This window comes from Lepidochelys olivacea (assembly GCF_965140295.1).
Source record: "Lepidochelys olivacea isolate rLepOli2 genome assembly, chromosome: 3".
Lineage (NCBI taxonomy): Eukaryota > Metazoa > Chordata > Testudines > Cheloniidae > Lepidochelys > Lepidochelys olivacea.
This window is the reverse complement of record NC_140413.1, coordinates 80,982,549-80,994,646: the sequence shown is the minus strand read 5'-3', so window position 1 is coordinate 80,994,646 and position 12,098 is coordinate 80,982,549. Positions and strand designations below refer to the sequence as shown.

Sequence of the window (12,098 nt, the reverse complement as noted above, 5' to 3'; positions counted from 1 at the left end):
AGAATTCTAAGAACAGAAAAGTGTTTATTTTTTTCACCCTCCCTAATTCACAATCAGTGTAAAGGTTTTGTCTTCAACCTTCTCAAAAATAATCAACTTCAAGTAGACACTAAGCACAAAGAGGCAGTGGTGCAGTCTTGTGGCTAAGGCACTGCACTGGTACTCAGGACATTGGGGCTCAATTCCCAACTCTGCCACACACTTTTTGTGTTACCATGGGCAAGTCATTGATTTTGTATCTCTGCCCCAGTTTCTGACCTGTAAAATGGGGATGTAATATTTCCTTTCTCCCAGCCTTCGTGTGTCTTGCGCATTTAGAAGTTAAGCTCTTTTGAGGCAGGCAGTGTCTCTCGCTACATGTATGTACAGCACATAGCAGAGCAGCATCCTCATCTTGATTTTGGCCTCGAGACACTACCACAGTAGGCTGAAGAGATAGAGGATGGGTAAGGGAGATCTTTCCTCCTCCTGGGGGGATGCTTTGGTACCCTTTTCTTTGCAAAACTGTACTTTGTTCCAGAACTCACATCATCTGTGAGCCATGCTATCCCTGTAAGTTTTCTTCCTTGGTTGAATACCTCAGGGTAAAGGCTGGCTGTTGGAATGCTCAAGTCTGGACATTCGGGGAGGCACTAAGCATGATCAGTGCTTCACAAGGTGTCCTTTTCTTGATCCACATTGCCATGGCTATACATCCTGGGCAAAGCTGCGGAAAGTATGGTGTCAGGGTTCCTTCCCCACTCTGAACTCTAGGGTACATAAGTGGGGACCTGCATGAAAACCCCCTAAGCTTATTTTTACCAGCTTAGGTTAAAACTTCCCCAAGGTACAAACTATTTTACCTTTTGCCCTTACACTTTATTGCTGCCACCACCAAGCGTCTAACAAATATATAACAGGGAAAGAGCCCGCTTGGAAACGTCTTTCCCCCCAAAATCCTCCCAAACCCTACACCCTCTTTCTTGGGGAAGGCTTGATAAAAATCCTCACCAATTTGCATAGGTGAACACAGACCCAAACCCTTGGATCTTAAGAACAATGAAAAAGCAATCAGGGTCTTAAAAGAAGAGTTTTAATTGAAGTAAAAGAATCACCTCTGTAAAATCAGGATGGTAAATACCTTACAGGGTAATCAGATTCAAAACTTAGAGAATCCCTCTAGGCAAAACCTTAAGTTACAAAAAGACACAAAAACAGGAATATACATTCCATTCAGCACAGCTTATTTTATCAGCCATTTAAACAAAACAGAATCTAATGCATATCTAACTAGATTGCTTACTGACTTTTTACAGGAGTTCTGACCTGCATTCCTGCTCTGGTCCCAGCAAAAGCATCACACAGACAGAGAGAACCTTTGTTTCTCCCCCCCCACCCCCACCGCTTTGAAAATATCTTGTCTCCTCATTGGTCATTTTGGTCAGGTGCCAGCGAGATTATCCTAGCTTCTTAACCCTTTACAGGTGAAAGGGTATTTCCTCTGGCCAGGAGGGATTTAAAGGTGTTTACCCTTCCCTTTATATTTGTGACATATGGAGACTTAGGTGCCATTGAAATTCACATCATACAGCAGCTTTTGAGTGGAAAATACCCCCTGGACTAAAGTACAGTCTTTATAGCGGCATAGTCAAAAACATCATGAAACTTCTTCAGACCATTAGATGTAGAGTTGAACTGGGAGTGGATAGATAAAGGGTGAGATCCTGAGCTGATGTGAATGAGTGCAGCTCTGGGATTTGGCCCATAATCTGTAAAATTACTTTAAAAAACCATGAGCTGTTCTGCAGACCATCAAAAATTAAGGCATTTGGAAGCACCCAGAACTTTGTTCATTAAGTGAAAATATAACTAACCAATTTATATACCAAGTTAACATTAGCTTTTCAACCTAAATTGCACAAAATGTCTTCTTCAGATGTACAGTACTAAAGATATCCATGTAACAAATGCATGCATGCATTCATTTCTGCATGCTCTTATCTCAACTGAGTGTTACATCGCTTCACCTGTCTTCAGTGTGACCTCTCTTTTTAGCCTAATCACAATAATTTCAATATAACCTTAACATTCCTTTGCAAGCTCTCCCCAACTCAGTATGCAAGGATTTTAAAAATGAAAGCGATCAAATGAGCAAAATGTATTTCTACATATACAGATCAGGATATCTAATCAAAGTAGTAGGCAACCTGTACAAACCAAACTTGCACAAAAGGGTTTCCTGTCACATATGAATGAGTATTGAAAATACAACATTCAGAAAAACTCGCAAAGAAGGTGGGATGGAGGGGAGGAGAGTAACAAAGTAAAGTAATTACCTATCTCCCTTTGGTTTTCTTTTCTGTACTGTCTTCCCTTTGGGTCGTCTCTCACTTCCTAAACAGGGGCTCCCACCAGGGCCTGTTACCCGTATTGATTCAAGGCCTTTGGAAGATTTCTTAAAAGTAAATTCCACTGGTTCTCCTTCTTTTAGGCTTCTAAATCCTTCCATGTAAAGCTTGCTCTGTAAATAGGAAAAATATTCTTGGTTACTATTGCCTTAAAAACAAAGTTGACAATTAAAATAACAGGACAACCTTAACTTTCCTGTTATGTTTATCCTACAAGACACAGGTTGAATTGGGGTTCCCTTAATAAGATCCACTAAAGAGTCTATACTTATGGTCATGGTGAAAACATTCTTCAAGCTTAAGAAATAATGAGATTCTCTTTTTGGATATGAACAAAATTGAAATAATAATGTCCTTATTCTCTGCTGAATTGATGTGGGCTTTTGGGCTGTACAAATCTAAACGTGCTGTATGCTCATACAGTGCTCTATAGAAACTTTCTGCAGTTTAAGGCATTTTAATAGAAACAGAGAAGACAAAGCAAATAGGTTTTTTTTTAAAAATAGGAAGAAAAGAGAGCAAATGCTCCCTCTCTAAGTGAACCTAGATATTGAGTTCTAGTTGATAATCAAAATGCAACCTATAAAAGAAAAGGGGGGAAAGGAAAGATCAATTTTCAAACTAGCAGAAGTAAACAATAATGAGCAAAAAGAATGAAAAAGGAGCTACCAACAAAATGAATTGCAAAAGTTAACTCAGTTACTCCAGGTGAACTGCTAAGTTAGCATTCATTGCCGGTAAAACCTATCTTGTTGGTATGATCTGGGTATGGATTTATTCTTTAATCCAAGAAAAGCAAATCATCATCACCAGGGTCAGAGAAACAAAACAGCAACACTGATACTCTTTTGGTATATACTTCTAGTGTGAAATCCTGCCCCAATTAAGTCAATGGGAGTTTTGCAATTGACTTGAATGGGGCCAGGATTTCACTCCTCACCTCAAATCCTCTGAATGCTGTATAATACTAAATCTATATCCAAGGATAAATCTGCTGAATAAAAAACTTGGATGAAATGGTTAGCAAGTTAAGTGAAACAGAATAGAATGTAAAAAGGAAGACAATAATAGACTCTGGTCTTATTAAATGTTTATTCAAAATGTTATATTTAACACAGACAAGATTAGTGGGATTATAAAGTGAGTATTACAGAATCACTGGCAATACCCAATACTTAAACTGGGCTTTTATGTTTCTTATAAAAACTAAAGGGAAGGGAAACAAAGAGGGGAACACTTTTTTGTTGTTGTTATTGGCTTGTGAATACTTCAGAATAGACAACACATCTGGATTGACTCATACAAGCTACCCAGCCAGTACTCTCTTGGCTAAACCATAGAGTCAACAAAGGGAAGCAATCTTAACTGTGGAGGTAGGATGCACTGTAGTGGTCTGGAAGGTAGCTGGACACTAAAGCTGTCAATGGTCAACATTTCTCCATTCAACCACATATAGGGTAGAGCTGGAGAACATCAAGGGATGCTCTTGACCACACATAGGCAGCAAATAGTCCAACATCGCAAGGGAAATTGTGGGGACAGTGAGTCTATACTAGCCTGCTAGGACCCCCATTTGTGTCAGCTGAGCCTGGCATCCCCTTTGTAATATTTTCTGTGGGAAGTACAACGAGGAGGCCTGGTCTTGTGGTTAAGGCATGGAAGCCATACTGAGACAGGAAGATTTGGCTCCTGTTCCTATCTCTGCAGACTTCCTGTGTGGGCTTGGGCAAATGAAATCACTTAATTTTTCCATGCCTCAGTTTCTCTATCTGTAAAGTAGCCACTATCAAATACTTACCTATCTAACAAGGTACCGAGAGATTAAATTAATGATTGTAAACCTGTTTGAAATATTCATTTGGAAGAAACTAAGTGAGTACACACACAGGCATGCACACAGTAAAAGAACTCCTATCTACTGGGCTCCCACAGTCTACTGAGCAGTGGTCATTCGTGGTGGTACGGGAAATGTACTATTGGATTCCAATGCACTATGAGTCACAATATCAGTTCAGGCTGACAAAGGGATCTGGCTGCCTTTAGGGAAGGAATTGCAGGTTTTTCAGGAGCTACAAGCACAGAAGATTCATGGATCCACTGGTTAGGATGAGGAGGGCTCGGGCACGACCAATCCTGCAGCTCGGGTAGAAGTAGTTGTTGCACCAAGATGAACACGTGTGAAGCGAGGAGCAAACACAGGCCTCTTCAGGTCAGAGGGGTGATGTCTGCAGTGTAGCTGGGAGCGAGTGTCCCAGAGTAGGCAGGTAGATGGGGTAACTCAGCTGGAGCTAGGGCGCTAACAATAGCAGCACAGATGATGTGGCACAAGTGGCAGCTCAGGCTAGCAACTCAAGTCCAAGCCCGCCTGACCCCTGGCTCTGAGCCTGGGGCTAGCCATAACAGCCTGTCTGCTCGTTTTGGCATGCTAGCTTGAGCAAAGCTCCTGCAAGTCTGTTAACCCACACTGGGAGGCTCACTTCCAGCTGCAGTGTAGATGGCCTTAGTGCCCACCGTTTAAAAGGAAAAGACAAGAAAGGGAGGAGTTTGCAGCTATCAGTACTCCACTTTGTGCTTTTGGCAGTTGCTGGGAATGAAGGTAAAGGTGCTGATAAGGACGATCCAAAGTGATCTAAGATTATCGAAAAATATAATTGGAATGCAGTATTTATTATATTAGCTTGTGTGATCTGCAAAAAAGATCTAGGAAGAAGCACTCCGCTTTAAAATATCTGGATAGAATTAGAGGGACTCATGCCACATGTGTGTGATTTCCAGGCGTCATTATAAATTCACAGTATGAGCAGGGGAGGACACGTTCAGCCACTGATTGAAATGGACTCCTGCCTCCAACTGGCCCATGATATAGGCCTTCACTGCCCACTTCATAGAATCACAGGACTGGAAGGAACCCCGAGAGGTCATTCAGTCCCCAGTCCCCTGCACGCATGGCAGAACTAAGGATTATTTAGACCATCCCTGACAGGTGTTTGTCCAACCTGCTCTTAAAAATCTACAATGATGGAGATTCTACAACCTCCCTAGGCAATTTATTCCAGTGCTTACTCATCCTGACAGGTAGGAAGTTTTTCCTACTGTCCAATCTAAACCTCCCTTGTTGCAATTTAAGCCCATTGCTTCTTGTCCTATCCTCAGAGGTTAAGGAGAACAATTTTTCTCCTTCCTCCTTGTAATAACCTTTTAGGTACATGAAAACTGTTACGTCCCTTCTCAGTGTTCTCTTCTCTAGACTAAACAAACCCAATTTTTTCAGTCTTCCCTCATAGGTCATGTTTTCTAGATCTTTAATCGTTTTTGTTGCTCTTCTCTGGACTTTCTCCAATTTATCCACATTGCTCCTGAAATGTGGTGCCCAGAACTAGACACAATTCTCCTGTTGAGGCCTAATCAATGAGGAGTAGAGCAGAAGAATTACTTCTCATGTCTTGCTTACAACACTCCTGCTAATACATCCCAAAAAGATGTTTACTTTCTTTGCAACAGTATTACACTGCAATTGTTCCCTCTAATTTTTTCCATCCATGTGTGAAACGAATTTTGTTACGTGCACCAATATAGAGGTAATGTACAGATGTGCACCACCCGTAGAAACAAAAAAACTAGATATAATATATATATTTTAAAAGTTACCATAGGGATAATTACTCCAGCCAGGACATGTTAGGCATTTTAGAACTCACTACTCAAAGAATTAAATTTGAGTGTAAGAGAGAAATAAAAATTATGAAATGCATAGACCAGTCAAAAAACTGAAATAACAGCACTTTGAAAGAATAAAATTACAGAGAATATATGTGCATTGCAGCGAGTACTGTACCAAGAAGTAACAACAACAACAACAACAATAATAATACAAGTATGTGTTGGGAGGTCAGTGTGAAAGACAGAGTGTGTGTGAGACAGAGACACACAGTGTGTGTGTGTCTGAATGAGAGAGAGAGAGACGTGTGTGTGTGTGTGTGTGTGTGTGTGAGAGAGAGAGAGAGATGTGCTTCCCCATTAAGTATGCTGCCCCTTTAAGTAGATTGGCACTCACCAGTCTGAAGACTGCTTGTTCAGACACAGCAGCAGCTGCCAGCAAGCTCCATCCCACACCCCACTCCTGAGCCCTGTCGTGTCTCCCCACCCCCACGGAGATGGGGTATTGGGGAGGGGGACACTCTGACATCAGCATCCCCAGCTCCCCGCCCTCCTCCCCACACTCTGCACAGGAAGCAGGAGGCTCCCAGGAGCAGCTGGCCAGAGGCTCCAAGACAGAGGGCAGGAGCAGTGTGGCGGGGTGGAGGAGGGGCAACTGAAGTGTGTGGCCCTTGATAGACTGCTGGGTGGCTGCGCAGCTTAGAGGGAACTTAGCTGTTGACTCATATTTAGCTTGTGATCCATTATGACCCCCAGATTCCTTTCTGCAGTACTCATTCCAAGGCAGTCATTTCCCATTTTGTATATGTGCAACTGATTATTCCTTCCTAAGTGGAGTACTTTGCCTTTGTCCTTACTGTTTTAAAATATAACAAGCACCTTTGTGCTTTCTCTCATGCTGTCCCTCAGAGTTGTTAGGAACTTCCTGTAAACATCCTCCTTAAAACTCTCCTTTGCTGTGATGCCTACAAAAAACTGGACAGTGGCTGCTGGTGGTGCTGAGACCACTGCCTATCATGCTGACCAATACTGTCACATTGTTTCCTTGTGCTCCCCCCGTCTGTCTGTATCCATCTGTTGTCTCTTGTCTTATACTTTGATTGTAAGCTCTTTGGGACAGGGACTGCCTAGCACAATGGGGTCCTGGTCCATGACGAGGGCTTCTTGGTGCTATGATAATGAAAATATTAAATAATCATAATCCCATTTTACCTGGCCCTGAATTCATTCACAGATACAGCAGTACCTCATTGGTGCTCCAGCAGCCACATGGAAAAACATTAGGAGACAGCATGTTGTACTACAACAACAACATTTTGTCCTTGTCATAACCATAAAGACAAGTGTTCCAAATGGGATAGTCAACATGGATCAGAGAAGTATGCTGCTCACAAAGGGCATCGGTCAAGCTGGAAGTACCAAGAAGACAGAGACAATGGTATCCCAGAGACATCAGCAATGATATGGGCTACTTTTTATTATATATATATATATATATATATATATATATATATATATATATATATATAAAATTTATGCTGTTGTAAATAAAGCTGTGCCAGTGTTTAGGTTATAAACCCTTTTTTCAGGACTTTTAATTGGGAAAGCAAACAGCTGGAAGCTGATATGTGGTAAAAAGTGTTACCTATTTTGTTTTTGCTTGTTAGGTATTTTTTTAACTAATTTTGGTTAAACTTTTAAATCCTCTTTTATTTAGAGCAGTAATGATGGCTTAAAATGTTTTTGTATTGTTCTACTTTAACAAAGCTTTCATTTGTAAACAACACTCAAAATTTACTATGGACACCTATGACATTTAAAAAACATTAAAATGCAATTTAAAAGACATTTAAAAGACAGCTACCAAACCTTGATAATCAACTATTAAGCACGGTATGATTTCTTTTACACTATGCATTGCTTATTATATGGAGAGAAAAACCCAAATGGTTTCACATTGCACCCTGCTACAATATATCTTTGCAGCTTCACAGTATTACAGAGAGACATGGCACTCCTCTGATTTACTGTGTAAATATTTATTAAACTGTCAGCCTCCAAATAAAAAGATTCTTTGAGGATGCACCACTATTTTGAAGCATAATGAAAGAAAGTGGCCTGGAAACAAATAGGAAAGATCAAATGCTGGCCCTCTTAAACAGTTTTTATAGAGTTGGTTGAAATATGTGAATCAATATTGGTAATTTTTTAAAATTCCCACTTTTGTTTTTAAAAACGTCAGGGGTTTCCTGACTAGCTCAATTACGCCCACTCTGCCATTAATTTATATATATCTTGCAATCACATGACAGAGCTCTGAACACGGACCATCCCAACCCATTGACCTCAGTGAGACTCTACACGGGTCCAAGAAGGACTGACCCATTTATATCCAGTTGCCGGAACAGGCCTTAGAAAAGGGGAAACACAAACCGACTACACACAAAGTAAACAAATGAAAAAATAGACACTGTTTCTCTACTCTCTTTCCATTAGAAACAACCTTGGGAGTTACTTGTAGCCACAGTGGGTAAAGCAATTTCAGACTTTTTTAACCTGACAGTGTTCCTCTAGGATGTGCTATTATTCCTTGGTATTGCAGCCTATGCTGTAAGGCCGCACACATCTCCAACACAAGCAGTAGTGTGTTGCAAAAAGCTTACGAGTTCAAGTGAGTAACAAACAGGAGGAAGAGTTAAAAACAATCCTGTTTTCATGAAAAGTGTCCCTCAATATGAAAACGGAGAAGAAAAATATAACAAACATAAACCATCTAAGTAGGAGTGTGCCTTAAAAGAATGCTTTCCCAGCACTGCCTGTGGGTGCTTAAGACTTTCACTTAAACCCACAAAAGGAAGGAAGTTCTGAGTTAAGGCTCATTATGGGGGTCTATTATCCTCTTGATATGCGTGCATAACTCCTATTAACATGTACGTATGGAGGAGAGAATAGGCCCCCATAACGAGCCTTAATTCAGAATTTCCTTTCTTTTGTGGGTTTCTAGTCAGCGTCTTAAACACCTGCTGACGCAGCCATAAAATTCTTTGAAAACCATTCTGTGGAGGGGCAATTTTGCTCAGATGGTTTATAGTTTTCTGTATTTTTAATAAAAAGAAAAGGAGTACTTGTGGCACCTTAGAGACTAACCAATTTATTTGAGCATGAGCTTTCGTGAGCTACAGCTCACTTCATCGGATGCATACCGTGGAAACTGCAGCAGACTTTATATACACACAGAGAATATGAAACAATACCTCCTCCCACCCCACTGTCCTGCTGGTAATAGCTTATCTAAAGTGATCATCAGGTTGGGCCATTTCCAGCACAAATCCAGGTTTTCTCACCCTCCACCCCCCCACACAAATTCACTCTCCTGCTGGTGATAGCCCATCCAAAGTGACAACTCTTTACACAATGTGCATGATAAGCCCAACCTGATGATCACTTTAGATAAGCTATTACCAGCAGGACAGTGGGGTGGGAGGAGGTATTGTTTCATATTCTCTGTGTGTATATAAAGTCTGCTGCAGTTTCCACGGTATGCATCCGATGAAGTGAGCTGTAGCTCACGAAAGCTCATGCTCAAATAAATTGGTTACTCTCTAAGGTGCCACAAGTACTCCTTTTCTTTTTGCGAATACAGACTAACACGGCTGTTACTCTGAAACCTGTATTTTTAATGTTTTTTTTAAAAAACTGTTCAGCATAACGATCAAGTGCTTAGTCTCTAAGGTGCCACAAGTACTCCTTTTCTTTTTGCAAAGTGCTATCAGAGTACACTTGGCACTTTACAAAGAAAAAGTCAGAGTCTCTGCCCTGATTTGTTAATAATCCAGGCAAAGCACAAAGCAGATCAAATTCTGAAGCTTGTCTACACTGAAATTTTAAGGCATTCTCCCTCCACTGATCTAGCACCAGTGCAGCTCCACCAGTGCTAGTAATAGTGTGAGCTCTAGTCTAGACCATTGCGTCATGCAGTGTTAGAGGATAGAGTAGTAACAGATCTATATTAGCTCTCCTACCTGAGCGAGGCCCAAAATGAAAAAATTCCCTATAATTGTCAGTGGTGGTGCAAGATTCCAACACTGGTTCATAGAATATCAGGGTTGGAAGGGACCTCAGGAGGTCATCTAGTTCAACCCCTTGCTGAAAGCAGGACCAATCCCCAATTTTTGGCCCAGATCCCTAAATGGCCCCCTCAAGCATTGAGCTCACAACCCTGGGTTTAGCAGGCCAATGCTCAAACTACTGAGCTATCCCTCCCCTGTGGCTGTTGTTGAAAGGTTTGTGGAAAAAATTTGTTTTGAAGAGGCAACTTTATTTTTTAAATCCCTCACTTAAACTCACTTCATATGACAATAATGTCAAGAGCAAAGAGAACACCTTGGAGTTTTACACTCCTTCCACCCTCTCCACCCCCCGGAATCTAGCACAGAACTCCCACTGACTACAGCTAGCTAGCATCCTTTTGGAAAGGGCATCTTTGCCACGTGACTTTGACTGGCTGCTCCACACAAACTTCAATCTATTGCAGATTAGAACAGCTGTTTAAACATGAAGTACATTAAATCAGGTCTATGTATCCAGTGTACTGTAGTTTTTAATCTGGTTTGAGATGGTATCTGAAGTAGATTTTTTTTTCTTATTTTGTATTTTCAAATTACAAGCACAAAAAGCAATAGTTAATATTTTATAAGAGCTGCAGTTACTATACCTTATAGATAGAATATATAGTATGTCTGCCTACTCTAAGATATGCTTTCTTCAATATTTCAATTCAAAGAAATAGAAGCAACAGAAATACCAGTCTCTACAGTTTTAGAAATATCATGTAGGAAAGCACTGTAAATTAAGGCTTTAAAAAAAAAAAGGTTTAAGGTAACATTTTTAGTATTATTATTATTCATTATCATTATCATTGGTTGTTAAACTGTTTCTACTTCCTACTAGACAACGAAGGCTCATGTTTACCACATGAGTAAATGGCCCTACCACCGCCAGTGTCAAAATAGTTGCACTCAATTATATCAGCCGTTAATTTGTCCTCGATCTTCTTAGTATTGATAGCAAAGTAAACTAAATGAATAGGAAACGGAAGGAAAAAGAAATACACTAAGGTGCTAACACTGCAAATACTAACACACGTTTAATTTTACTACAGAGAGTAGTCCCACTGAAATCAATGGAATTATTCATGGTAGTAAAGTTGTGCATGTGCTTAAGTGTTTGCAGGATTGGGGCCTTTGAGCTGTATTCACACTATTACTAGGACCCCATGTATTGTAGGATGTCATGGGATTTGGCACTGAATGTATCCCTTACTACAGAATTATGAAGACTATTTAAACAATTTTCTAGCCCTTACAGTTGCAGACATAACCTTCTGAACATGACCTAAGTGTGAAGTGATGTATTGTGTCTTCCTGAGTATGCAGGGAACCTAAAACAGTAGCTCTTAGAGATATGATTTTGCTGTCTCTTGCTCTCTCGTCAATTGTGTGTTAATTCTGAAAACTAACGATGACTATATCAGGCCCTTATTCAGCAAAGTCCAACAGCATGTGTCCTACTCCAAGCATGGGGTATCTTCAATAGGACTATTTTTGCTTAAAGTTAGGCATATATGTAAATAGTTTGCTGAATTAGGACCTAAACGTAAACATTAAATTTCACTACTGATTATTTTAGCAGAAGCATCCACCTAATGGGGTGGATTTTCCACCTTGTTGGAGCACTGCTTGAGTGCAGTGGAGAGGAATGCTGGGGGAAGCAGGTTGTAGCTCCCTGATGATCAGCTGCCCAACTCTGGTACAAGCTAAAGCTGCAAAGGAGCAGCTCTAACTTACACCACTCAAGGACCTTACCCCACTTTGGAGGATCATGCGTAGTGAAGCTCTGGTTCCTCATACGCACTCCCCACCCCACCCCACCTACTTACATTGGAGGAGGAGGTGAAGAATGGTTGTGGCTTGCAGCAGAGGCAGTTCTCTACATAGGGGAAATCTCAGCTGGCCATCTTCAAGTTTTAAGACCACTTTGTGCCAAATGATCAGA

At 40.8% G+C, this 12,098-nt stretch overlaps 1 protein-coding gene across 6 annotated transcripts in view; it reads right to left on the bottom strand.

Moving 5' to 3' along the window:
* LIN28B (lin-28 homolog B) overlaps positions 1–12,098 on the bottom strand; it is a gene marked incomplete at its 5' end in the record, with an annotated part of 122,516 nt that overhangs the window by 65,343 nt on the left and 45,075 nt on the right. For all 6 annotated transcript variants that reach the window (XM_084622105.1, XM_084622109.1, XM_084622108.1 and 3 more), the window contains one exon: positions 2,316–2,500. In XM_084622105.1, coding sequence (XP_084478231.1) covers positions 2,316–2,500 — 185 coding nt within the window. The remainder of the gene's footprint in view (positions 1–2,315; positions 2,501–12,098) is intronic.